Raw genomic sequence first — 27,512 nt, 5'->3', positions numbered from 1 at the left:
CTGCCTCACCCTTAAAGGCAGAAATGTCAGGGTGCTGATGGCATACTGGTAGTCTCGGAGTGTGAGAAGTCATACTTGAGAAACAAGACAGCAGCCATGGGTGTGTTAAACAGCTTTAATCTCGGTCATTGCGGCTTCTCGGCACAGTAAGAAATATTGCACATGATCAACATGTTTTGTTCTGGGAATGGGGACAATGGAAGGGGGAAAAATCACCTTCTTAGAAAGTACAACCCAAGTTGGGAGGGCAGAGGGTGGGGAAAATCCTCCCCATGCCTGTGGCAAAGTGCAGGAGCCCCCCCACCCCAAACTAACCTGAGTCCAGCCCCTCTGGGGAAAAAGGGGGGATGCATGAACTCCCCACGACTCCACAGGCATCTCCCTGTGGCCCAAGGCTCAAACTACCCTCCAGCTTGCAGCCCTCACAGGAGCCATTCTGCATAAAGTACAAGTGAAAAGCTCTGAAGGTCACACACTTCAGGTTCTGTACAAGAGCTCAGTGGAGGGAGTCTGTGCCCCTGCTGCCCCTCCCCCAGCACAGGGAGGGAATATATACAAGGGGGAACAGGCCACATTCCATACCAAACTGGAAAGGACAAAATGGCTTACTGGGGAGGAGGTAACTATCCCACTGTCTGACCCCCAATTCCTGCCATCTATATATACTGTCCATATCCTGAGGGGTTTATACTGTGGGTCCTGGGATCTTTTCAAGGGCCTCTCACCTGCCTGTGGCAGTTGTGGAGGGACCAGAGGGAGGTGGGGAGGGTTGGGGAGCCCCGTCCCAGCCAGGCTGTCCAGGCCCAGGCTCTGGGGGTGGAGGCAGTGGCGGGGCAGCTTGGGCAGTGCCAGAGTCCGGGCCTGGGGAGGTGGGGTCAGGGCCCCCAGCAGGACTGGGAGTCGGAACAGGAGTAGCAGCCATGCCACTAGGGGGTGGTCCAGGGAGGGGGGGCTCAGCCCCAGGGGGCTGCTCTGTGGGAGTGGCTGCCTGCATGATCTTCTGGCGAACCTCCCGGATCTTCAATTGCAGACACACTTTGGAAGGGAAGATGTCTGCATAGCGGGCTTGGAAGGCTGCTGTGGCCTGGGCTGGAAACAGAAAGATGGTGAGAAATGTGGTCGAGTTCCCATGAAATTCCCAAGTGTGTAAGACTTGCTCACCTGATGGGAAGAAGCCATGGTCCTGGAAGAGCTGCATGACCAGGGCCCGGCGTTGGTCCAGGGTGCGCCGCAGTGATGAGTAGGGCACTTTCTCATACTCCAGCTCTCCAAGCACATCCTCAGTTTCAGTACCTTCCCAGGAAAGGGAGTTCAGTCAAGGCTGCTGCAGAGACCCACACACTCCTTGCCACTGTCCAAGTGCCCTCTAAGTCTTGCCAGCTCTTAATAGGGGTCAGCCTTGACTGAGCCTCCCTGGCTACCCTCATCACACCACCACCCCTGGAAGCCCTTAGTCTCCTAAATACTGGTACCTGTACGGTCAAAGGTGAAGATGTCACCCTCGCACTTGGCACTCTTGGGGGTGTTGGGCTCTGAGCTGCAGCTCGAACGTCTCCTCATCTTGCGCTTGGGCGAGGTGGGGTCCTCAGGCGCTGAGTCCAGGTCTAGCCAAATAAGCAGACTAGGCTTTAGTGGAGGTGGCCTCTGGCCTGCCCTCACAACACACACACTTTCTTAAGAGCCAGGGATGCTTTACCAGTAGAATTCTTCCTCTTCTTGCGGTAGGAGCCAAGGATAGCCCGAGGTGAGGTGGCCAGAGACTGCAGGGTGGGTGAGGGCAGCACCTCCTCTGGCCGAAACTCAGGTAGCTCAGCAAACCGCTCTTCAAAGTCCACTTCTGACAGGACCCTGCTGGAAGGCCAGCAGGGTCACCTCTATGGTCTTGGTCTGCAGCTGTCCCTTCTCCCACCAAGCCCTAGGCAGTTTGCCAATATCCCAACCCCTGCTCACTTGTCCACAGAGTCAAAGGTCTTCTTCAGGGGTGGGGGTCGCACCTTCATCTTCTTGCCAGAACTAGTCACTTCTTTGCGCTCAGGTGTGTCCCCAGCTGCCCTCCCACTACTGCCCTCGCTGCTGCCACTGCTGCTTCCACTAGGGGCTGTGGCTGGAGCAGGAGCTGGGCTAGGAGGAGTGGGAGGCTCCCCACGACTCTCCAGGCCCAGCCCAGGAACTCGCCAGTCTGAAGATGAGCTGGGGAATTTGCTGGCCTGGGGTGGGAACAGGCAAGAATACTGGACTTAGATGTATTGGGATTAAAAAAAAAAAAGTCACAGGGACTCATGCCTGTAATCCCAGCACTCAGTACTGCTATGAATATTAGGCCAGTTTAGGCTAAAGACCCAGACACAAAAAGGGAGTGAAGTAGGTGAGTTCATGAGCCAATAGCCAGAAACAAGATGAGGCAAGATGGAAGATGAGACAAAGCCTTGGCCTCTGAAGGCCAGGATGCCCAGAATGCAGCTCCCTAATAGGATGGTATACAGCGATCAGGCAGGAGACACACGGAGAAAGAACAAAGTGGCAAATAGCAAGACCAGAACTAGGGGAGTCCCCACCCAGCTAGATACTTACAGTCTCAGGGCCTTTGGTGCCAGGTCGCTCCTCAGCAGGCAAGGGTGGTGGGGGGCTGTTCCGGGCATTAGGAGGCCAGGTCTCTGGAGGAGGTGGAGGGACTGGAGGTGTGGGCTGCCCCTCAAGCTCTGATTCTGGGGCAGCTGGCTCTCGGACTGCTCCAGAGTCCAGAGACTGTCGGGGTGTAGGTCCAGGCCGCCCAGTGGCACCCGATTCAAAAGACCCCACGGGAATGCTGGCGATGGCTGCCTTCACTTTCTGGGGGGCCTTTGGGCTGGGCCTCTGGGCCTTGGGAGCCACTAAGCTGTAGGTCATGGAGCCTGATGGTAAGGAAGAAAACATCTACTAAGCCAGACCTCACTGAAGCCCATTTCCTGAATCCCCCATCTTGCACAAACCCTGCCCCAGAATTTCCCTGACACCCACCTGTGGCACTAGGGAAAGGACTAGTAGGGGCTGGAGTGGCAGTGGCAGAGGCTGGTGGGCCCTTGGGCAGAATGGTAGCAGCAGGTGGGGTGGTGCTGGTGGCCACAGTGTAGACCAGGCTTGGAGGAGCTTGGGAAGGTGGGCCCAAGGGTGCTGAGGTGGGCGCAGGGCTGCCAGGGTAAAACGCTGTTATGACAGGACCTCCAGGGGCTGTGCAAGCAGGAGGCAACTGGGGGCTAGGCACAGGTGACACGCCCACCTGGCCAGGAGCCAGCAATGGAGCTTGGCCTGCTGGGAGGAAGACAAAGGAGAAGGGAACCAAGTTAGGGTCTGGAGCTGTTTCAACCCCTCCCCAATTCCCCAGGCCAGCCCTCACCTGAGAGCAGGGGCTGTACGAAGGCAGGACCACTGGGCCCCAACGATGTGAAGCCCAGAGCTACAGAGCTTGTGGGCCCGTATGAGGTCACTGTTCCAGCCTGACTGCATGCAGTACTGGTACCCAGAGGCAGAGTGTGCCCACCTGCTGACTGCACATAAGTGATTCTGCCACCGGAGAGGAAAGGGGAGGAGTGAAGTGAGATGGGCTGGCCCTAACCCACCACTGTCTGGCCTAGAATGAAGGAAAGGGATTAACTGGTCTCACCTTGTGGAAGAGGGCAACAGGACCTTCTGAGGCTGTGATGTGGGCCCCGGTATTGTGGCTGGGCTCAGGGGTGGCACCAGACCGCTAGGTGTGCTCACAGGCACAGGAGTCAGCTGGATAATCTGTGGGCAAAAGCACCCATAGACTAGAGTAAGATGTGACCCCAAAGGACAGGGCTGACTGAGGCCTGGAATGCAGGCTCAGCAAAAGCAGAGAACTCAGAGCCTGAGGTCAGGCCAGGACAGAGACCACAGAGGAGGATCCAGATAATGAACAGGTAGAGACATTGAGCACTGAGGAAACAGTGGGCTGCACAGAAACATTTACAAAACATGCAGCTGCTCACAAATCTTCACTGCTAAGCCTGCCTGCTTTCCTGAGTTCTAATTAAAATGTTAATGTTTTCTTTTTACCTCTCCCTCTTAGGATATGGACCAAACTCCTAAGCTTGTTTTCCCAGACATTCTGGGATTTCTCTGAACATCCCCAACTTTTTCCTTCTATTTTTGAATACTTTTTTTTTGTTTTTTTGTTTGTTTGCTTGTTTTTCGAGACAGGGTTTCGCTGTGGCTTGCCTGGAACTAGCTCTGTAGACCAGGCTGGTCTTGAACTCACAGAGATCCGCCTGCCTCTGCCTCCCGAGTGCTGGGATTAAAGGCGTGCGCCACCATCGCCCAGCTTTTTGAAGACTTTTTAATTTTATTTTTAATGTATGGATATTTTGCCTGCACATTTACATGTGTACTGTGTGCATGCAGTGCTTGTGGAAGCCAGAAGAGGGCGTCTGGTCGCCTGGAACTGGAAATACAGATTGTTGTGCACCTCCAGGTAGTAGCATGGTGCTGGGAACCCAGGTCCTCTGCAAGAACAAGTATTCTCTCTCTCCCATTTCCCCCTCATCTCTGCCCCCTTTCTGAGACAGGTGGGCCTGGGACTCATGTAGAAAACTGGCCTTAAACTCACCCAGATGTCCACTTGCCCCTGTCTCCTGAGTGCCAGAAGTAAATGGGTGTCACCATACCCAGCCCCAACTCATTTTCTGCATCAGCCCACAGACCTCCATTGCTAAATCCTTACTCAAAAGGCAGTACTTTCTCTCTTCCTCCTTCCCAGCAACTGCCAGGATGTACAGCCTGCTTGCCCTGTTATTTTTCTCTCAAACTCTAATAAATGTTGATCCCCAAGCTTCAGTTAAATAGATAAATGAAACACACACACACACACACGAACAAACCACCAACCCAATTTCCAGAGAAAAATGGAGACCAGGAAAAGCAGTGACACGGGTGAACACAGGATGGCAGCCAACAGTGAAGAGAAGTGAAGCCACTACCAGAGTGCCTTACCTTGCTAGGTTGCTGGGCACCATTTTGGACAGGTACTGAGAAAGGTGAGCTAACCAGGGGCAGTGGCTGGCTAGCCCCTCCACCTCGAACTGACACACTAGGGGCAGCCAGGGGAACTAGCACCTTCCCAGGAAGCAGCTGGGCTGAGCCACCTGAGGGTGTGGCCTGGACTGGAGAAACTGACTGGGCTAGAAGAAGCAACAAAAGAAAAGTTTACAAGACAATCCAACAGACTTTTGTGACCCAAGTCCTTACAAAACCCAACTCAGGTCTCACCTTTAGGGGGCGGGGCGGAAGGTACAGACTGCAGGATAGGGATGCCAGCAGTGGGTGCAGTGGCAGCCAGGACCTTGCCGTTGGTTGAGGTGCCCGGAGGGAGGGTGAAACGAATGCTGGTGGTGGGTACAGGGCCACTGGGAGCTGCTGCCTTGGTCCCAGGGGCTGGTGCTGGGGCAGGTGCCACTTGAAGCTGCTGGGGCAGTGTGGGCAGGATGTACTGCACCTGGGTGATTCCTCCAGCCTTGCCTAGGGTACCTGGCTGCAGGATGCCCAGGGGTACTGGCCCATTGGGGCCACTCCCAGCACTTGCTCCTGAGCCTGCAGGGGTCACACTGCCTGGGGCTCCCTGGGCAATAAACTGAACAGCAGATGATGCAGGAGCCCCATAGCCTGGGGTGCCCACCAGCAGGTTGGTGACAGTAGCAGGTGCCTTCCCCACAGTGCCCAACAGGGGTCCAGCTACCAAGTGTGGAGCTGGTGAGGTGGCTGCTGCTGACTTCTTATCTGAATACACTAAACTGACACCCAATGGGGAGCCTCCAGGTACCCGAGATCCAGTGCCCATTTCAGTCCTGGCACCTGTGTCATTTGAAGATGCCTCAGCCCGGCCAGAGGTGGGAAAGGGCTTTGAGGCAATGGGCACAGGAGTGCTGCTGACAGGTCGTACCACATTGGTGACCATGGTGGCAGCAGGACGGGACAGAGGGGCTGCTGGAGCCCCATAGGCCAGTGATGGGGCTGGGGCTGAGGGCACTCGTGCACCACTGCCCTCCCGTTCCTCCTTGCTTGGAGGCAGAACCAGTGTTTGCAGAATATTTCCTCCCCCAATGGGAGGTGCTGCAATGACAGAGGGGCCTGGGGCCTCCAGACTACCAACACTTTCGGGTCTCTTGCGCCGGAAGGTGGCAGGATCCGTAGGAAGAAAGCGAGTGGCTTTGGAAGGTGTTGTTGGGCCCCCAGCTCCAGGAGGTGGGGGCCGCAGTGGGACTGCTGTGCTGCCCTGACCAGACTCCTGGGTCTTAAAGGTTCCAGAGCCCAGTGAAAAGGAGGTTGAAACTGAGGTGGAAGCAGGTGAGGAGGAGGAGGATGGGGTGGGGCCATAGCCTTTGTTGAAGGCTGCAGGTGGATCCGGGGGCCCTGGAGGCTCAGGGTCCAGGGTTGGACGGCAATGGGTAAAAGAGGAGCGGATGACAGGTGAGAACACCTTACGGCCAAAGCCCTGGGTTAAGGAAAGAGAAACCCAAGTCAGGGAGTGTAGACAGCTGGACCCCTATGCCAGGAACCCCTGTCTGCTTGTAAGCCGGGCCAGCCAAAAGTACCCCTGCCAACTGAAGGCCAACTCATCCTGGATGTGACCCAATTGCCCATGAGCCAAGAAGCTTGCTTTCTTCAGACCCAATTCTCCCCCTGGGTCAAGCACCCAGGAGTTCTGAGAGTGACGAGACAGCATCATACCCCAGCTCCCAACATGCCTCACCTTGCTGCCCTCTGGGTCCTCCCCAGAGCTGTCTCCACTCTCACTGTCAGTCACCCGCTCCTTGCACTTGAGATCAATGTCAGTGGTGCCAAAACTGTCATCAGCTGAGGAAGTAGAGGGACAGTGTAGGGAAGAGACTGAGTATAGAACTACCCAGGAGAAAACAGTCTGAAAGAGAATCTGAGCTCTGGCTTCAGCTCTAGGCCAAGCAGGCTAGTGAGTGGAAGGCAACCATGGTAGCAGTAGGGCAGGACAGAGGGGGCCCTGGAGGACAGTCCTGAGCCCAGGGCTCTGTGCATCTGACCAAAGTCACTTGAAATGTACACTGGGAAGAGCATCTAGTGCTCTGCTAATGACACCCATGTCCTTGGGTTTCCTGTATGGCTGGAAGCTTCTTTGGGCAAAGCAGAATTGACGTTATACAGCTAAAAACAAACATGGAAAAGAACTGGAGGAGCCTAAGGACCTGGATTCTGGTCACCCACTGGCCTTTGATCCAGGGCCCCTCTAGGACTGTAACCCTGCCCTACTCACCGATGACATCATCATCCCCTTCTTCCTCACAGATGACCATGCGTTCCTCGTCACTGGTCATGTCCTCACTGGCTGCACGCTGGGAACGAGAAGCTCTGGAGGGCAACAGTGGGGGTCTCCCACTAGTGGCCATGGTACCTCCTTCACCAGGAGCTGCAAAAGATCCTGGAGCGCCAAACTGAGGGGAAGGCTTTGGGCCGGAGTATGATGTGGGGCCAGAAACCATCTGTGGGACAGGTGGCAGGAAGGATTTAGTTGGGTCTGCTGCCTCACACAACCCTCCTTACCCCACCTCCTTGGTGACCTGTGCCTCCAACCTGGGTCAGTTCTTGTAGTGCCTGGCTGTCCACTTCCCCACCATCAAGACTGTGCACCCCGCTGTGGGAGAAGGCTCTGGGTCGAGCTGAGCCAGGTCCCCCAACCGCATGTAGTCGTTCTGCTCCACAGGGGCCACTCCCTGGAGCCTTGGTGTCGGAGCTCAGGAGCGTCTGGGCTGCAACGGACAGGAGCTCAGAGGACACTGTAAAGCAGAAGTTGTCAAGAGCTGTCACAGCGCCATGACTACAGCACCTGAACCAGCCCAGCTTCTCACAGATGTGTCTAGGTCCTGGGCAGAAGCAGACTGGAGACCCTGAGCCACTTGGTAGAGGGAAAGCACCAGTCTCCAGCTCAACATCTCTTCCCTGCAAGTTTCTGTCCTCTGGCCCTGCAGGGTGCAAGCCCGTTCCTGGAAGCAGACATTCTCTGAGTGAGCAAGCCTGGACATTGGTCCAGGAGGTTTTAGCTGTTAGTTAACCACTGGTCTGTCTGAGCCTTAGTGTTTCTATGTGAGAGGAGCAGTAAGATTTCCCACTCTCACAGAAGGCAACAGCATTAAAACCCCAAAGTACCCCAGAACTCCTAGAAGCAGCCAATCCAGGGCATAGTGAGTGGCAATGGTTCCAACTATGGGCCTGGGGAAGCCAAGCTAGGGCTTAAATCTTGGTTGTGGTGGTTGTTATTAGCCCAGGACTTTAATCAAGTGACTTGGCATCTCTGAGGCTATTTCTTCATCTGGAAAAAGAGGACTACTTTTTGATCACGTAGTAAATGCTCAATAAATAGCAGTAAGCAATGATTTGTATTTGGGTCTCCTTTCTGCATCTCTGTGGCTCATTCATAAAACTGCCAGTTTCTTTGTGGATGAGTCCTCAAAAGCAACAAAGAAGACAAGTTGCTCAGACAGGGGTTGAGCAAGCAAGGGGAAGGCTGGCAGCCCTCAGGGAGAGGTGGCAGGGGGAGAGCCAAGGAGCTGACTAACCCCCAGGGGCAGCAGCAGTTCCCGTCTCCGACATGCTCCGTTCCCGCGTCTCCTTGTGCCCTCCTGCCAGCCCCAGGCTCGCGGGCTTGGCCTCTGAGCTGGATTTCTTTCGGTCCTTGTTGCACCACTTCCAATCTGGGTGGGCCTTGAAGTGGGCCTCTTTCACCTGGCAGGAAAGGGCAGGGCGACCCTTCACTCAGCGCCCCACCAGAGAACACTGGGAAGAGCCAAGGAGAGGAAGAATTACCTGGAAGGCCAGATCGTGGTATTTCTGCTTCTCCTTGGGCCCCAGGGCATACCACCACTCTCCCAGGATCTTGCTGACAGTTCGGTTATCCTGGTTGGGGTGCCGCTGGTGGACCAAGGCCCGGTGCCGCTTGCTGAAGATCATGAAGGCATTCATGGGCCGACGGATATGGTCCTTCTCCCGCTGTAGTTAACAAAGCCCAGAGAAGATAAGTTAGGACTGGGGTACAGGCTTGGTGTCCACAGGGTTGCAAAGCTTGCTTAGGTACCTTGTTAGGACTTCGTCCATCCTTCTCAGAAGATGAGTCTCGTTCCTTGGGCAGGGCACTCAGGGACTGGGTACGGCGCTTTCCAGGTGGCAGAGGCAGCTGAATCTCGGGAGACATGATGGAGAGGAAGCTGTGGAAAGCATCAGGGCCAGTGAAGAGCATGTGTTCAATTCTGCATCCCCCGCTACCCCGACCTAGCCAGGCCCTGAGAACTCACGCATCATCATGATCACTCTCAGTCTCGCTGTCCAACCGGGGCTCTCCTGGCGGCCCAGGGGCTTCCTCCTCAGTGGTGGGAGGAAGACTTTTACCAGGATCCACACCCCCCAAAGTGAGTGGAGGTCCAGGCCCTGGGCTCTCAGGGCATGTGGCTCCAGGGGGCCGCCCAGGGTCAGCACTCCCTGCACCTCCTGGTGGCTGCTCATGAGCAACAGCAGCTGATTCAGCAGGTTCTAGGAGCAGAACAGTCTATGAGAGGGCGCCTGAGCTACCTGGACTCCCATGCCCAAGCATTCCCATAGTCCCTATCCCTTACCTTTGCTCTGGTTGGAGGCCACAGGGTGGCTGGCAGGTTGCTGGGCCTCACTCGGCTGCACAGAGGGGTCGGGCTGGCTGGGTGCCAGGAAGGGGACTAAGGAGTGCCAGGGGAACACAGCCACAGAACGAGGTTCCACATTTGTCCACACTGTGGGAAGGAGCCATGTGAGCTGGATGCCAGGGGAGCTTGGCCCTAACCTCCACTACAACTTAATCTCATCCTCCAACTGTGTGAAGTGGCTCCACCCAGTCTTTATACCCTACGCCTCTGGGGTCAGTAAAGTGAGATATCACTGGTGGGGGGGGGGGAATCCCTGAAAGGTCTACAGATTTTAAAAAAAGGAAACAGAAGCAGGAAAGAGAAACAGTACTCATGTCCCACTCCTCCTCCCAGCCTCCACCAGCCCTGCCACTAGGGACCAAGCCAGAGGAACTGGCTCCTGCCACAAACCAGGTCACTCTCAGCTGCCATTCCCCCACTCTGATGTCCTAAGACCTTTGCAAGGCTGGACAATCCTCCTTATAACCATGGCATCACATTCTCAGCAACTAAGCTGCCATCTGACATAGCCCCTCACCTTGGTCTCACGCTCCCCCTTCTCTTCAGGTTAATGGCCCTATTTCCCCTTCTGTCTACTCATTTTCAGGGCCTGGAATCTCGAACAGCCCCACAGTGAATAACACCCTCTTTGCCCCTTCCCCCCTCCCACAACCAGTCCCCAGAGAACTAGACCTGCCCTTCCTGGGTGGGGTCCAGGTGGCTCCCTTCTTTTGTCTCCTAAACAGACTCCGACACCCAGTAAGAAGCTTCTCTCCCTGGAAACTCCTGGGCTTATCTCATGCCCAGTGTCCAGTCTCCTTGCCCAGAAAGATGGAGGGTGTGGTAAACTCCCCAGAAAATAAAGCAGGGACAATGGGACAGAGGACAAAATTGTTGTTAAGCCTGCCCAGAGAAGGCTGAAGTGCCAGGTGTTTCCTTGAGGTGATAGACAGGGAGATAATTCCATCACCAGTAGAATTTTGGGAGGTACAACACCGAGGCCCACCTCCACCTGAAAGCTGGGTGGGAAAGTACATGATCCTGAGCTGGGACCACGCCTGCTGAAACTGAAAAGCAAGGCTATCAGTGAGCTTCCCCACATTGCCAGGCCGCAGGCTCCAGGGGAAGTGGAACCAGCAAAGGAGAGAGGCCCCTGCTCAGGGGGGGGAAGAGGGAAGGAGGGAACCGCCCTATCTCTGATATCCATCATTCCCTACCTCCCCCTGCTCCAGAGCAACCTGACCTGAGGTGACCCCACCCCAATACCTTCAGAAATCGAGTCTGGGGGAGCACTATAAGAAGAAGTGACCTCAAGACCTGATTCTGAGGGACTGACAAAGGAGCCCTAAAGGAAAGTGGGAAGAACAGGGAAGCAGGGAAACAAAACTGGAAGACACTCAAGATTCCTAACATCCCTGGCCCCCACCCCTAGGGGCCCCAAAGCCATCTAGGGACTCCAACCCCAAGAGAGCCTGCAAGGCCCTGGATGTGTTTCTATCTCCACGAAGATCTTTCTTATTAAGCCCTCCTAGCTTTCTTGAAATAGGGAGGGAGTGGAGGCCAAGCAGACAATGGGGCAGTCCTCTGGTCCTATGCTTATCCTAGTGTGTCACCCTCCAGGTGTGCCTCTCCCGCCCTCTCATCACATCACACCACAAACACTGCTACCCACAGACTGTTCTGAGAGGTGGTGCTTCCCACCAAACCTGTCCTTAGACCACTCCTCTAAGCCCCCATCCCTGTCCTCATTCCACATCTTCCACCAGCAGGACTCAAGTCTATTCTAACGCAGACTTCAAAGCCTGTTACTCTGTTGCCCTTACACCAATCACAACCGATCTGTTCCACCCGTCACTTGAGCACCACACCTGTCTCCACGTACGCCCCACTCCTCACTCCCACTGCTCGGCTACACGCACACCTGCCATCACTAACCACTCGGCCCCGCTAGATTCTAAACTTTCTCTGCCATCCCTTTACTCTCCCTCCACCGTGCAGGTACTACATCCCATAGCTGATATTCCGCACTTAGCACCCCGACACCTTGACCCCTGCAGTCCCAGTGCGGGACGCTACTGACCGAACATGCCGAGGCCACGAGAGGCCGCGCCGGACGCGGGGATGAGGGGCCTGTGGGCCGAGTACATGGTCCGGAGCGGCGGGAGCCCGACAGGGGCTCGCACCTCCTCAGCGGCTGACACCGCTCTGCCCGTAACCCGCTCCTTGGCCGTCGCCGCTCCGGCCCGGGGGGAGCGGGAGGCCGTCGCCGCATGCCCCCCCCCCGCAGCCCCCTCCGGCCGCCCCACGCGGGGGTCCTCGCCGGACGCGCCTGCGCAAAGCGCCGCCTGCCTCCCGCCGCCCAGGGGGCGGGGGAGGTCAGCGCGAGCCGTCCCCGCCCCGCCCCCCGGCGCGCGCGGGGGCCGTCACGGGGAGCGCGGCTCCGGGGCCATCGGCGCCGCCCCCTCCCTTTCCCTCCTCCCTCGCAGAGTCCAGCAGGCGGGGCAGGCGGGGCGGGGCGCGGCGCGCGTGCGCGGGGGCGGCCCCCTCCCTTCTCCGCTGGCTGGCTCGCTACCTCCCTCCCTCCAAGCTCCGGCGGGTAACGGCTCTGGCCCCGCGCGCCTGGCAGACAGCGCCGCCGCCCCGCCTTTCCGGGCCCTGGGCCGGCGGCTGGGCACCAGGTCGACCTCGGGTCCCAGGCGGATAGACGGACTAGCGTGGTTGCGTCCGTACGCTCCAAGCGAGCCCCGCGCCGAACCACCGCTGCCTCCCCGCCCCGCCACTACTACGCGCTCCCCTCCCCCCGCCGCGCCTCCCCCCGCCCCTTCCCCGCTTCCCCCGCGGCCTTCCGCGCAAGCCCGGCCCCCTACGCTTGAGCCCATTGGCTGCTGACGCCGCGCGCGGGTCAGGCCCCGCCGCGCCCACCCCCATTGGCCGCCCCGGGGGGAACGTCAGTCATATGCAAATGAGGGCGGGGCGGGGCGGACCATGGTTGGCTCCAAGCCGGCCGGGGGCGGGCCCGCAGCAGGGTGGCAGGGAGGGCGCACTGCAGCAAAGGCAGCAAGCCAGGGGGGCGGTTCAGGGTGCCGCGCTGCAGAGGCCCGAAGTTGAGAGCCGTGCTGTGTCCAGTGCGCGCGAGGAACACCCTCACTCGCGTCGTGGCCGACCTGCTGCGCCGGGTCTTGCTAGGAGGACCAACGGTAAAGGGTTGGCAAATCATCCCTGAGCCCTAACTCAAGTACACAGGCGCGCGCACTCCTCATAGATATATTTCCATGCCACACCCATTATCGTTTACACACCGCTATGGGCACCGCACGCCCTCGGTCTTACACCCATACTGTCGCACACGAAGTCATACTCCACTCACCTGCTGGCACAGATGTACTACCTCAAAAGTACGTGATCCTTACCTCCATACCCACCATCACTTGACATTTCCCATCCTCTGCCTGAGTGACACTCTCATCATGCTTCGACCAGCCCACATGTTTTAGGCCGACCTCAGCAGACACTGCTTGTCCACTATGCCCACACTCATTCTCAAACAGCCTTTCTAAGCACCCATTCAGTACCCCCATCCCAGGACACACCAACTCACACCGAGATACTAACCCCACACTTCAGAGTCCCGACTCCTTCAGGATCCAGGCTCATAAGGTATTCAGAGCCCTATGGCCTTTCACCATCATTCCACTCTAAAGCCACCAGCCACTCTGGAACTTCTCCAGTGTGAGGCACAGGTCACACTGCCCACCTTCAATGATCATCCTGACCCCAGAAAAAGGATCAGGAGAGAGAAAAGGAACTGAGACTGGAGCAGCCAGCTGCTGGAAGCTTGTGTTACCTTGTTTACACTAGTCTCACAACTACCTAGGGAGGAGATCAGCCCTGCACCCATTGTCTAAGAGAGAACTCCAAGTTCAAAGAGATTGAATAAATTATGCAAGTCACACAGACTGGGCTTTAACAACTCAGGAGTTCAATTGAAGTGCTCTCCTCAGGACTCAAGGTGGACACAAACGGAATTTCAAAAAGGCCCACAAACAAGATCAAACGATGATAATAAAGTACAGGAAGGTAGGCAGCAGCAGGAGAGGGTCTGGAGTCCCAGTCAGCAGAAGCAGAGACCTGGGTTCACAACTAGATAGTTAATAGTCACATAGGGTCAGGTGGAGCAAGGGTGGGCTTCTAGAAAGGAAAGAGAGGTCTTCAACAAGAGCAGGCAACCCTCTTCAGCTTGCCCTGTCACTGACAGAGTAACCTGATCCTAAGGGGACCGGAAGGTCTGTAACCCTCTGACCTCCAGAGGGCTAGACACTTGGCTGACAGCCCGGAGAGACCAGCAGAGGGACTATTAAGTGACTGCCCCCTCCTCTTTATAGAGCCCCAGACTCAGACCTCCATTACCTCACTGCCCTAGGGACTGCAATGTGAGGCTGAAATCAATGTGGCCCACTATCTCCCCACTGCTGCCCCCACCTCTTTCCAAGGGTGAGTCTGAGTGAGTCACCTACTGGCAAGTTAACCCCTTCCCCACTGTAGTGTGGCCCAGGGACAGAGCTTGGAGAAGGCTGTCTTCCCCACTTCTGTTGGGTGAGAGAAAGCCAAGCACAGCATAGCAAGGGAAAGAGGGCCTCACATCTGGGACGACTGCACATCTGGTAGAACACTCAGTACCCATGGAAAAAGGATAGGAAGAGGCCCTTTTCAGGGCAGGGTACAACAAAGTGGGGGCCCTGCCTGGCAGGGAGGGGCTGGAATCCGGGTGGGAAGGGCCCCCCTGCCCTGGGCACTGGGCCAGCCCTATACTTAACTTCTATTGTTCGGGGTGGAAGAACCCTGGGTGGGGGTGGATTACGAGTGAAAGGGAAAGAGCAGGTCCTATTCCCCCAACAGCTTCCCCTCTCCAACCATACCCAACCCTAACCGGGGGCCTCCCAAGTTGGAGAGGGCTGAGGGTTTCCCTAAACCAGGGCCCCAGCCCTATCTGAGAGGAGGTACACAGCAGCCATCCTTTACTCAAGGAAGAGACTGGGCAGGGCTGTGACGGAAGCCACCCGCAGCACCGCCCCTCCTCAACTCCCCAAAAGCTTTAGCCCAAAACTACGTAGCTCCCAACAAAACACACCATCCTGGCCTGGGGACAGAGAGCCCAGACACATCAACAGCCACCTGGGGTAGTGCAGGCCAGGGCCTGCCCCGACGCCTGGGGCAAGCTGCCAGGGATGCTGACAGACCAAGGGACAGGCCAACTCACTCGGAACTCACGGCCCCATTTATTGAGCCCGCGAGGCACCGCGCCCTCACCAGCCGCCCGGGGTTGCTCCCCACCCTGCTCTCCAGCCCGGTCCAGACTCGGCTCACCACCCCGGTGTCCCCAGCTCCCCTCACCCGCTCTCAACGTACACACCCACCTACCCACCCACCCATCCCGGGAGGCGTCGGCGACGGCCAGGGTTGCCTGGGGAACGAGCCTAGGATTGGGCTGGCAAGGCTCCACAGGGATGGGGGTCTAAAAATAGCGTCAGGGTGAGTCAGTGTGAGCCAGGGTAGGGTAGGGTAGGCAAGGGGAGCAAGGGAAAAAGAGGGAGGGGATAAGTGGGGCGAGGAAAGATCCCCAGGGATTGGGAGAAGAGTAGGATGCAGGTAGAGGGCCGGATGGAGGTTTGGGGGTAGAAAAGGTGCGAGGATGGGGAGTGAGTAGTTGTGTGCAGGCTCCCGGACTGGGAGGGCTGGTCCGCTCGAGCTGAAGGAGGCGCCACCGCACGGCGGAGGAGGGGGCGCCGCCCTGCGTTCCCCTCCTCTCTTAGCGCTCACGAGATTTTCCACTAGCCGCCTGGCCCCCAGCCAGTCCCCGGCAGGCCCTACAAAGCCGCTTTGTGCTTGGAAGGCGGGCGGGTGCCCGGCCGGCCTGACACCCACGCGGGCCGCGACGGGGCGCGGGCCAGCTGGCACCCAGTCTGTCTGGGATGGAGGGGAAGAAGCACCCAGCCGGACGACCAGGCCGAGCAGGGGTTAACTACACAAAAAAGTGGGGGGGGGGGGGGGCTCTGCCAATCGGCGGTCGGAAGGTGCGACAGTAACCAATAGAAAGGAGCGAGCCCGGCCGCCTTGGTTGTGGGGGTGACAATCTACCCCCAAGGGTGCGCGGGAACACGCACCCATAAGTGCGGACAGGGTTAGGGCGCGGCCTGTGTCCACAAAGCCCCAGGTGCACCGTTTTCATGTCCTTTTTCGCAAGCAACAGGCTAGCGGGGTGTGTGTGTGTGTGTGTGTGTGTGTGAGACATCCTTGCATTCAGGAGGTGACACAGCTGACATCTGAACCCGAGCCTGCCCGATTCCAGTTTTTCAGCCGAAAAAGAGAGACCGGGGGTTTCCTACCCGCGCCCTCGAACGGAGCGGGAACCAGGGACGAAGTGCGGGCGGAGGAGGCGGCGCGCCGGGCTAGGGTCCAGCCGCCTGCGGTGCAGCCGCTGCCGCCGGTGGTAATGGGAGCCAGACGCCGTCGCCGCCGCTAATGCGCCTCCCTCCCGGCCACTAATGGAGCCATTAATGCCCGGGCGCCAGGGTCTCAGGGACGTACGCCTCCCTCCCCCCCCCCCCCCACCGCCCACCTCGTTGCGCATGCGTATGTCTACTGCCCCGCCGCCAGCTGCCGCAAGGAGGCAGCCTGACCCCTCTCAGCATCTGGTGCTAGAGACTGTTACGATTCGAGAGAGTTGGGGTCTCTTAGCAAGACTCCTACAGGCTCAGGAAAGTTTCTTCCTTCTCTTATCACCCCCCCCCCCCCCCCAGTAACGTTCGTCCCATGATTCTTCCTCTCTCGGATAATCCAATGAGATCTGACACTGAGAGCCAACATTCCCCTCTGCTCTATACCGTTTCTAGGCTTTTCACTTGCCCCAGCTTCTCAGCCTTGCTCTCAAGCAGGACCTGGCTAGGCTTCTCCTCCATGGCACCCATCCTCCAGCCTGGAGTCTAGTGACAGCTCCAGCTCAAGCTAAATTTCGAAAGTTCATGCACCTTCGAACTTTCTTTCATGCCCCTGACCTCTGTTTATTCCTCATACTTCAGTTCATATGTTACCTCTAATGAAAACCCTACCTGAACTTCCCTCTCAAGCATACATGAACCAGAGCTGTCCCTGACCTCTAACTTCCTCAGATGAAATAACTCTTGGCTCTCCCTTGTCCCATCCTGCATCATCTGCCTTTTCCACTCTCTTGTCCCAGGACCGCTCAGCCCTGCAACTGCAGAAAGATGACGAAGGAGCTGCCTCCTACTGGAACAGATACCAGTTCAGTGCTGGAAAGAAGCAGACATTCTGGTGGGGAAAGCCTGGATTTGGGAGTTCAACCCCTGCAGCCCCTCTCTAGGCCTCATTTTTTCCCGCTGCACATGGCATAGTGAAATGTCTCTTGAGTTGGCACCAAATGTGTCCCCTGGGAGACTAGGGTGGGGGTGTTTGGGGTCATGCCCTCTAGCAGGTGGGTGGGTGGGTGGGCAAAGAACCAGCTTTCCTGCCACCCCCTCTAGCCGGATCTCCTAGCTTGGCCCATATAGCCCCCATCTTCCTGCCAGTGGGAAACAGGTGTATGGTGGGTGGATGTACAAGCTAGATACCAACATTTCTCAGCAGGTTTCAGGGGCAAAAATGGACAATTAGATTGTAAAGGGCCAAGAAAGAGTTCCCAGACCTGGACAACCTCCCTACACTCTCTAAAACAAGTGTGGGGAAGTGGGTGGGGGTGGCTCAGCACACAAAGGCATTTGCCGTACAAACAACCTGAATTAAGTTCCCAGAACTATGTAAAGAAGAGAACGGACTCTACAAAACTGTCTTCTGGCTCCCTCACACACAATAATAATTTAAAGGAGAAAGGGTGGGGGTTAGGAGGCTTAGTATTTGGCAACTGCCCACTGATTTAAAAAGATGAAAGAATCTGGACCAGTGAGATGAGGCAGCAGACAAAGTAGCTTGCTGCCAAGCCTCACTACCCGAGTTCAAGTCCCACGGCCCACATGACAAAAGGCGTGAACTCACTCCCACAGCTGTCCTCTGACTCCCACCAATTCACTGTGGCACGTGGAGGCACACATACGCCTCTCTCTGCCTCTCTCTCTCTCTCTCTCAAAATAAACGAACATTAAAACAAACTAAAGCTCTGACACATACAGAACAGGGTAGAGGTCTGGGCCACAGGCACAAGAGGATCTAACCATGTGAGAGCTGTGGCAGCTCACATCTGCAATCCCAGCACTGGGGAGCCCAACACAGGACTGTCATAAATTCAAGGTCAGTCTGACCTACAAAATGAGACTTGGTCTCAAAAGGAAAAAGTATGCAAAAAACCCTGGGTTTAATCACTAGTGCCTGTAAAGTGTATATGCTTGTAATCCCAGCACTTGGGAGATGGGAGCAGAAGAATGAAGATTTCAAGAGCCAGCAAGGGCTATAAAAACCTTGTCTCAAAAACCCAACAACAACAACAAATAAACAAAAGAGGCAAAGTTAATTGAAAGAATAGGAAAGAGAGGGCCAGGAAAGGCCAAGGCAGACACAGAACCCCCTAGTCTGGGAGCCAGACTGGAAGCTTGAAACCCAAGTAAGGGCAAAACCATGAAGGTGTACCTACCCAGTCCTGAGACAGACAGACAGGTAGAGGTCAGAGGTCTGAGAAATGATACAAATACCCAGGAAGAGAGAAGAGAAAAACACCTGGAACCCACGGGAAAGATGGATACACAGTGGTTGGAAGAGAGCTGCAAGCACCATGCTGTAGTAAGTGTCAACTTACACTGCAAAGCCATACAGGAAGCTGGGAGCTGGCAAGGAGACCATGCCAGGAATGGGACTAAGACATCTGGCCTCCTGGGTGGGGGCCACAGGTTGGTAAAGGGGAGGCTGTTCGTTTCCTGGGGAACAGGCGGGAAGAGTCAAAGGGAGGTGGCGATGGCAGCTGGCTGGCCATGCCATGAGCAGAATGTAGAGAATGCCGGCAGCCTGCCCCAGCATGTCCCCCAGAGGAAGCAAATGCCTGGGGAGGGGGGCAGGAGTAGGCAGGCTGCCTTGGCCCGCCCCCTCACACCTGCTGCCCTCTGATAGAGGGTCAGGCCCTGACATGGAAGGGCAAAGGGGGGGCAGGGCTGTGACCCTATTATACCACTGGACAGTGTTTGCCCCAGGCACTTGTCTCCCAAAGGCTAGGGAGGTCTCTGGGAAAGAATGAAAGGCTGGTTGCCTGCAACCCTGAGGGGCCCAGATACCTCAGTGTGGGTGTAGTCAGGTAGTCACTGTTCAAAACTGCCAGGACAGGCACTGGACAAGTTCTGACAACCAGGTGGCCTCCAGCAAAGGGCCTCCCTTTCCTGAACCTTAGTTCTACATCTGGTCAACAGGGCAGAGAATCCTTGCTTCACAGCATCAGATAGATTTGATGAAATGGCCCCAAGCCTGGGGCTAGGCACATAGTGTATGCTCAATAAAGGGTTATCTTACTCACCATCATCATTATATTGATAGTAGTTAAATGCCTGGTATCTGGAACCAGATAGTAGTCTGGGTTCAACTCCTGGCCCTCTCTTTTCTTAGCTGGGTGACCTTAGGTAAGGGACCTAGACTCTCTGAGCAGCAGGCCCCTCTGGATCTAATGGGACTCATCATGCTGACTTCCCAGGGCACTGGGAGGACTCTGAGTGAGTACTCAGCAGGGCTCATGCAGTGTCTAGTACATGCTGGTGCTCAGTTAGCCATTCCTACCAGAACTCTCAGGAGTAAGATGTACAAAGAAGCTGGAAGTCCTGGCTAAGACAGAGTTGTGCCTTCCCTGCCGGGTGACATCAAGACCTTCCTTTAGTCAAGGTCTCAGTTTTCCTCATCTGGATACGACAAGAGCCCCTCCCAGGCCTGGCCTGGTTGGCCTGAGCATTACCTGCAGTGGTTCCAACCCTGCCCGCCCAGCACTGGAGTGTGTATGTGTCAAGAGACATATATCTCAGCAATGGGGGGTGTGGGCATGTAAGAAATGGGTACTCAGAGGGTCGCTGGAGACCTTCACCTACATTTACAGATCTGCCGAAACAGAAATTCTTACTGTGCCTACTTCTGAAATGGTGATCACTGGGTCAAATATGGTAACAAATACAAAATGTGCTGGAGAGAAGGATGAAGCACACAGCTCACAACCTCAGTAAATGAGCATGAGGGACAGACACAGCCTATGTCGCTGTGCCTGGCCCTGGAGACAGGCCTAGGCTGGTGCTTTGTTAAGGGCAAGGCCTGGCTCCTTTGTAAAGTGGCTCCTCCCCAAGCCTAAGCCACAGCAGCTCCTACCCACATCCACAAACCAGACTCCTTCCTTTATGATCTCCTCTGGCCTCAGGGCTCGAACTCTCCCTCCACAGAGCAGCCTGATCACATCTCCTCAGAGTCCTTCATGACTCCCCACTGTCCCCAGGAAAAAATGACCTTCTGGAGGTCTGAGTCTTGCTCACCAATTCAGCTGCACATCCCAATAACCCCCTACTTTCCAGGGCCCTTGATTTTACAGTCTCAACCTTCTAATTATCTGCTTCTACCTCAATTCCTTGCACACACTCTCCCCTGCCTACCCGCCTTACCCTGATCTCATCTATATGCCCATCATCGAGTTGCTGTTCACAGGCCTCTGGCCCTTTCTCCAAGCCCTTCCTGACTTGTCTGGCTGGATCAGCGTCTTCTCAAGAGTTGCACAGCTTCCAAAAACACTGACCACCAATCCCCAGCCACTGAGATTGTCACTGTTTACAGACAGCTGTCTATTACACCCTGTCCTCAGGAGAGCCAGGCTAGATTCAGAGCTGGAGGAGTGCCCAGTACCCACCTTGCTACCCTGGCCGACTACGCACTAGAAAGGGCCTGTTAAGAATCTCTGTCTTAGCTGGGCAGTGCTGGCACACACCTTTAATCCCAGAACTCATGCGGCAGAAGCAGGTGAAACTCTGAGTTTGAGGCCAGCCTAGTCTACAGAGCAAGTTTTAGGATAGTCCAGAACAAGTTCCAGGATAGTTGGGGCTACACAGAGAAACCCTGTCTCAAAAAGCCAATAAATAAATAAATAAGAAAGAAAGAAAGAAAGAAAGAAAGAAAGGAAGGAAGAGGGTCTATCTTCCCTCCTTTTTCTAAACACCAGAGTTAGCCTGCCTTAATGTGACGTCACTAACCTGGCCTCAGTTTCTTCTAAGCAAACACATTCCTTGCACCCACCTATCAGTGATGGAAAGACAAAATGAGCTAACATTAGGATGGGTTAGCACAGGGTGTGTGCTGAGTGCTGTGTTATGGGCTGGGTGTAAAATGTGGCAAGATAACCGTGCACAGTGCTTATCTTCTTGGAGGCCCAGTCCTCCAAGACCCAGGAGATGTCATCATGACTATCACTCTGTCCCTCCATCAACCCTAGACTGGGGAGTGCATTCTCAGTAGAGCCTTGATGACGGTACCAACAAGCAGCCTCTGATAAAGCCACATCAAGTCTGAAAAGTCCTTTGCTTGGCATGTAAGCCTCTACCGAATCTGTGCAGGGAGCAGACTAACTTCCCCCAGAGTCCTCTTGGGACAGGCGGCTCATCACTCTTGAAAGCCCAGCTCAGATGGTAGCCCAGCCACCTACCCTCTTACCTGTTCCAGGCCTGCCCATGATGACTTCCTTCTTGGGGGCAGGGTGACTGGGATAGCTGCTGGGCACTAGAACTGGCAACAGGGCAGCAGGTGAAGGGTGAAAGGCCACGGGCTGGAAGGGTGAAGAAGCCAGGCCCAAGGTGGGCATCGGCTGGGCCACAGCAGTTGGTGCGGCTGGAGGCACAGTGATGGGCACAGGGGCAGGCAGAGGTGGAGGCAGGCCAGGTTTCCCACTGGCCACCCCAGGGGGTACCGGGGTCTCACGGCAACCCCGCCCAGGTCCCCCGGCCCGTGCCTCACCGGCAGTGCCCACCTCTCCAGGGAATTTGGAGGGCAGTGGCACATCGGGGTTGCGGACAATGACAGGCGAGTCCCTTTGCACAGCAGGCACCCTTCGCACGGAAGGCCCTGGATCCGAGGTAAGTCCAGCAGGTGGGGGCAACAGCAGCAATGGTGAGGGCTGGCGGGAGCGAGAAAAGGGCACAGCAGGTGACACGGCCCGGAAGCCAGCCGGTGTGGAGGGGGTAGGCGTATGGGACACTGAGTCCACTCCAGAGTCTAAGCTGTCACTCTTGGGGAAGTCTGGGGCGGCTCCTCCACCTCCTGCCCCAGAGGCCCCTAGTGTCCCTGGGTGGGGCAACAGTTCTGTCTTCCTTCGCCCAGGGCTGATGGGCACAGTGAAGGTTAGGTTGGTCTGGAAGGTGGGTAGGATGCCGGAGGAATGGCGCTCTCGGGGGGCAGGTGGCGGTGGATGGGGGCCCAGGTCTGGTGGTGTCAGCACACCTGCCTTAGGGGTGCTGGCACTCAGGTGGCGGCTGCGAACAGCAGTGCGCTGGATAACAGGTGAGGCATTGATGGGGCTGAAGTTGGCAGGGCGGAAGCCGAAGAGGGGTGAGGGCGAGGGTGACGGAGCTGGTGAGAAGGGCGACTGTGTCGAGACAGGTGAGAAGGAAGGCGTGCCTGACCGGGAGCTGCCCAGGGACACCAGCATCACAGCCGCCTCACACTCATCAAATTCAAAGCGTGACAGGTCGGCAGGCGCTACCAGGCGTGGGCGGGAGTCTCCGCGGGCTGCCACGCTGCTGGCCTCACTGTCCCTCGAAGTCTCATCACCCCAGTCAAACTCAGTGCTTCCTTCACGGGCTGCCACCCCAGCAGGCCGCCCAGTCCCACCTGGCCCACTGTCTGCCAGGCCCTCCATCTCTTTGGTTCTCATGGAAAGGTGGCGGGAGCAGTAGCCCCGCCGTTGAGACTCCTTCATGCAGCCATCCCGAGAGCAGAGCCGGCGCCACTGCTTGCCATTGAACTTCTTCCGGATGCCGTTGGGCGTGCAGACCACGTCACCCTTCTTGTACTTCTGCTGAGCAGCTGTCAATGGCGTGCGAGCTCGAGCTGCTGGTGCGGCTCCCTTCTCCAGTGAGGCCACACTGCTGCTCCGACTGCCAGCCTGGCTCCCTTCCTGGCAGGGCGAAGGCTGCTCACCAGGGCGACCAGGGCCAGCAAAGGCTGGGGATTTCGGGGGTGGTGACAGGAGCTGGGGTGGAGGCAGTGGGAGCAGTACTGGGGTACCCAGGGCTGGTGGGTGTTTCTCCTCACCCTCCTCACAGTGAGTCCCCAGGTTGCTACCAAAGCTGATGTTGGAGACCTCAGCGTCCTCTGGCTGCTTGGGCTCCGAGGAAGAAGGGCAAGGAAGCAAAGTGACCCCAGGCTCACCCTGTTCTTCCTCTGGGCCTGCAGGGTGCTTCCTCAACAAGGCCTCAGGTTCCCAGGGAGGCCGAAGCAGGCGCAGGCTAGATCGGGTGACCCACACGGCCTCCTCAGGCTCACGGTGCAGTGGCTGTTGGGTTGGTGGCAGAGTGCCTGGTGGGCCTGGGTGGGAGCTGGGGCCAGCGCTGAAGCGGACCTTATAAGCAGCTGGTTTAGCAGCCACTTCCACCACCACACCCTCACGGTACACAGCCACACCAGGTTCTACACAGGTACAGACAGCTGTACCCACCATCAGCGCACCTGGAGGTGGCATGGCATCCAAAACTACATCCACAACACCATCTGATAACCCATCATAGAAAGTCAAGGCCCGGTCCCCAGGGAATTGCACACCCAGATCCTGGCTACGGCGCACCTGGCGCACAACAGCAGGCAGGAAGAGGCCATCCCCACGACGAGCCAGCACCCGCTGAGACCTTAGTTGCCGAAGGTCATAACCACCAGTGGTGCCACCAGAGGGCCAGGGGACTGGACCACAAGCCTCAGCAGGCTCATCCTCCAGGTCAGCTGAGTGCTCACTGGCTGTGTCAGTAGAGGAGGACCGGGTGGATGTAGGGGGCCGTGGAGGTACACCCAGGGCACTGGCATCCTCAGGGGTCCGCTCATACTCTTCCGGGGCTCCGATCGCACCACCAGTTCCAGCACCATGCTCCTCCACATACTTCTTCTTTGGGGCTCGAGACTTGAATGTGGCTGTCTTGCGACTGAGTGAAGGCTCCCAGCGGCCTGCCTCCCCATCTCCCTTGGGGTCCTCAGCTAGACCTGGCGTAGGGTCATTGGGCTGCAGCTCTGGAGGTGGCCCCTCGGCTCCAGGGTCCCGCTCAGTCTCTTCTTCCTCACCCTCTTCAGCCTCTTCTGGCCCTGTCTGATCCTGTGGCTGAGCTTCCTCATCCTCCTCCTCTGGCTTGTCACCCTCCCCGGCCCCTCGCCGTCTCAAAGCCTTGGCCCTGGTGGCTGGTGGGGACTTGCTGCCGCTGGCAGAACCTGCAAGGCCAGGGCACACCTTCTTCATTGGCTTCATCATCTGTCCACCTATGAGATAGGAGAGCAGCAGAGATCATCGGAAGCAAATGTGAATACCCACAGACTCAGGGTCCCTCGGGACTTTCTATGTGCTGAGTTGACGCTCTGAGTTCTATGACCCACGAGGCTATCTCTAACTCATGGGAGTTCTGGCAAGCATTCAGACATAGACTGGCACCTGGGTCTCTTAAGCATACACGGCCTGGCTCCTTGGGGAGCATTCATACACCTGCTCTCTCTGCAGGGGACATGGAACGTGCAAACAGGCTCCAGCTGCACCAAGGAGTGTGAGGAGTGTGAGGAGCACTGAGAGTTCACACTATGGAGCACCCACACTGTCCTGAGCCCTCGGCTAAGCCTGCTAATTTCCTCTCCCAACAGCTCGAAAAGATGGGTGCTACTATCAAGCAAGGTGCAGAGACTAAGTGATTTAAAATCATCTGCCAATGAAGCAGCAGATTCAGGGGTCTGAACCCAGGCCCTGTAGGGCTCCAGAGTCTGTGCTCCTAACCACTTCTGTGTGCTGCCTGTCTGTCGATGATCCACACAGCATGCTTGCTCTCGCTCTGACCACATAGAGGGCACACAGCAAAAGCATGCACCAACATACACAAGCACCAAGCCACAGAAAGGGAGGCGACACAACTGAGATGTGAGCCTCTTTCCTCCCTCCACCCCTCTGGGCAGCCATGCATGGCCAGGTGTGGTGGGAAGGAGTACACAGCTCAGAGTCCCTAGGGACGGCTGCCCACTCTGCTCTGCATCCCAGGCCTGACAGGTACAGCCATCTTCCCAGATCCTGGCAGGGAGCAGGCAGGGGCATGCTTGGGGCAAGAGCTCATACCAGCACTGCCACAGGACCGTACATGAGCACACGCACGCGCACAAATACAGGCACACGTCATCACACAGTGGGACACAGAACTGCACACCCCAGGGTTTCTCTGTCCCACAACATGGGAGTCCTCCCCTTCCCTCAACAGCACCCAGTGTGATGCCTGCGAGCCCAGCCCCTGCTTCTGATATGCAAGCACCCTCACCCAAACTGAGCTTGTGGGGCAGCAAGTCTGAATTGCTCAGCATCCCCAAATACCCAAATATGCCCTCCAACTCCAGGTGGGGGTAAGTAGGATGAGGTCAAAGAAAGCAGGACAAGCCCAACAGGCCAACCTCACCCACTTCCTGAATAGTCATTTTGCCCGCCTCGTTTCGAGCTGCCCTGAGAAAAGGAAAAAAAAAAAAAAAGCAAAACAAAACCCCCAAAACTTCACTCTGATGTGACTTGGAAAACTTGAGAAGCCAAAAAAAAAAAAAAAAAAAAAAAAGTTCAACTGTCCTAGATACTCCAGAGGCACACATAATCAGAGGCCCTCTGACAGTCTTCATGTTGCCTAGGATTCCAGATCTCATGCTCTCCAACTTGGGGCTTTCTCTTCCTGTGGGACAATCCCCGGGTTCTCATAGACTCAGCAGTCTGCAGGGCCTGAGATTGGCACCAAAGTGCTCTGGAGTTAGGCGGACTCCACCGCCATCTCCCCACTGACCTGCTAGGGCACCATTCTGGAGCCTGAGATCTGGTACCAACCCTGCCCAAACAGAAACCTTTCTACCCCACCCAGGGCCTACAAGCATACCATCTGCCATCCCTTAACCCTGTTGCCTGGACCGGTCTCTTTACCCCAGAGCCAAACCTCTCCTTCTTAGGGCCTACTCTCTTCCTGTCCACCATAGCTAACCCAGGGTCCTGTGAGCCCTCACCCCTTCACAGAAGGGAGAGGAGACTGTTGAAGCCAAGGCCACCCCATGTCCTTTAGGGTCTCATACCCTCTCTTTCCATCCACCCTCCTGGCACCATTTTCTCTGCCCCTCTCTCCCATCTTGCCACCTTTCTCCTCAGATACTAGGCCCCCTCCTGTTACCCGGCTGGTCACCCCATTTATTTCTATCACCCATTCCTTCCAGACACTCTGCTATCGGCCATCTCTAGACCTCCAAAGCTGACACCTCTGCCCATCGCCTCTCTTCATCACCCCCTCCAGTTCGGTCCCCTTCCTCTCCCTGTCACCCTGATCTAGTCCTGTCACCCTTCCTTTCCTGTCATCAGTACTCTGCCCATTACCCTCTTCCCCCAGTCACTCCTTTCCTGCCACTCCCCCCTTCCCAACACTTCCTTCACTCTGTCTCCCCTTCCCACACCATTCCGCCCACCTCTTTTGCCCTGTACCCCCTTCCCGTCCCTGCCACCTGTCCCCTCTCGGCCTCCAGCTCCCCTCCACCCCCACGCTGTGTCAGCCCTGGCCCCGCCCTTCACCTCGGGCTCCGCGGGGTTTCGGGGCGGGGGGCCGTGGCCCCGGCTCAGTCCGGTCCGGTCCCTCCCCGCCCCCCCTCCGGCTCTCCCTCTCGATTCTCCCTTTTTTTTTTACTCCAACACACAAAATGGTGAATGGACCTGCAACAGCTGGAACAACCAGCCAATTGGCGGCCACAACCCCGCTGACCGGCGCCAACCTAGACCAATAGATAATCGCAGTCTGATAGGCTCCGCCTACCAGTCAGGAGCGACACTCGCCATCACCAATCGTGCTCTTCCGGCAGCGCCAGGAGGCGGGGCCAAATTCCAAGACCGGCCTCCCTCCGGGACCGACACCAACCTAAGCCTACGACTGCCTGATATGCCTAGAACCCTACCCCACAAGTGATGGACATCTGCCTTAACCAATTAACAGACTATTTATGTGCCGAATGACAAATACAGTACCCAATCACTATGCACCTAAGGCAGGAACCCAGCCCCCGTGAAGGACAGTAGCCAATGAAATAACGGGAGGAGGGGCTAAAGGATACATCCACCAATGAGCAATCCCGGGAGGCGTGGCCCAAGGGTTTGTTGACCAGCTGATCGCAGTTCCTGCTGGGAATAGTAGTCTTCTCCTGCATCCGGCCCGTAGTCTACAGCATAAAGCAGACTACAACTCCCATGTGACATAGTGCCTGGAGCACCAAAGAACTGGGCGAGGAGAAAAAGTCTGAAAGGGCAGTTCCTTCTGAGTCTCGCAGAACATCGGGAACATCTTAGACCCAGGGCCCCGACTCACCCGGATTCCCGGCTCTAGCGTCGCCAGCGGCTCCTCGCAGTGGCGGCTGTAGCGGCACGAGGGGGAGGTGCGAAGAGCAGCCAACCGACACCCTCGAGCCCCGCAGCCAATCAGCAACGGCTGGGGCGGTGCAATGACCTCACCGGTTCTACTCTCTTACCCTTCCCCCACGAGGTTGTTGGTGCTGGTAGCCAGAGTAGAGAAGTTTGGGGTGGGGGTGGGGGATGGGAAAAGAACTAGTGATGTCACCTTTCCCTTGTGTGATTGGCTGTTGGGTGGCCGGACTACAACCAAT

General features: G+C 56.7%; 1 protein-coding gene across 8 annotated transcripts; it reads right to left on the bottom strand.

Annotated features, from left to right (window-relative positions):
* Positions 1-103: 103 nt before the first annotated feature.
* Positions 104-27,305, bottom strand: Cic (capicua transcriptional repressor). 8 transcript variants are annotated; one of them, XM_041654831.1, is made up of 21 exons: positions 27,218-27,305; positions 21,330-24,131; positions 9,627-9,776; positions 9,309-9,543; positions 9,092-9,221; positions 8,824-9,006; positions 8,577-8,742; positions 7,594-7,796; positions 7,277-7,502; positions 6,743-6,846; positions 5,263-6,484; positions 4,987-5,174; positions 3,641-3,762; positions 3,374-3,540; positions 2,998-3,288; positions 2,572-2,891; positions 1,951-2,207; positions 1,697-1,851; positions 1,473-1,604; positions 1,162-1,293; positions 104-1,089 (listed from the first exon to the last, which is right to left on the bottom strand). In XM_041654831.1, the coding sequence occupies exons 2-21, from the start codon at positions 24,121-24,123 to the stop codon at positions 722-724; spliced, it is 7,545 nt and encodes a 2,514-aa protein (XP_041510765.1). In that variant the 5' UTR covers positions 24,124-24,131; positions 27,218-27,305; the 3' UTR covers positions 104-721. The 8 variants fall into 8 exon arrangements, with proteins under 8 accessions (XP_041510765.1, XP_041510763.1, XP_041510766.1 ...); XM_041654829.1 differs by lacking the exon at positions 27,218-27,305 and adding an exon at positions 26,434-26,575; XM_041654832.1 differs by lacking the exon at positions 27,218-27,305 and adding an exon at positions 26,434-26,575 and having other exon boundaries at positions 1,697-1,848.
* Positions 27,306-27,512: the final 207 nt, after the last annotated feature.

This window comes from Microtus oregoni, unplaced genomic scaffold, assembly GCF_018167655.1.
Source record: "Microtus oregoni isolate MIOR12 unplaced genomic scaffold, Mior012 000006F_ref0000085, whole genome shotgun sequence".
NCBI lineage: Eukaryota > Metazoa > Chordata > Mammalia > Rodentia > Cricetidae > Microtus > Microtus oregoni.
This window is presented reverse-complemented; position numbering and strand designations above follow the sequence as displayed.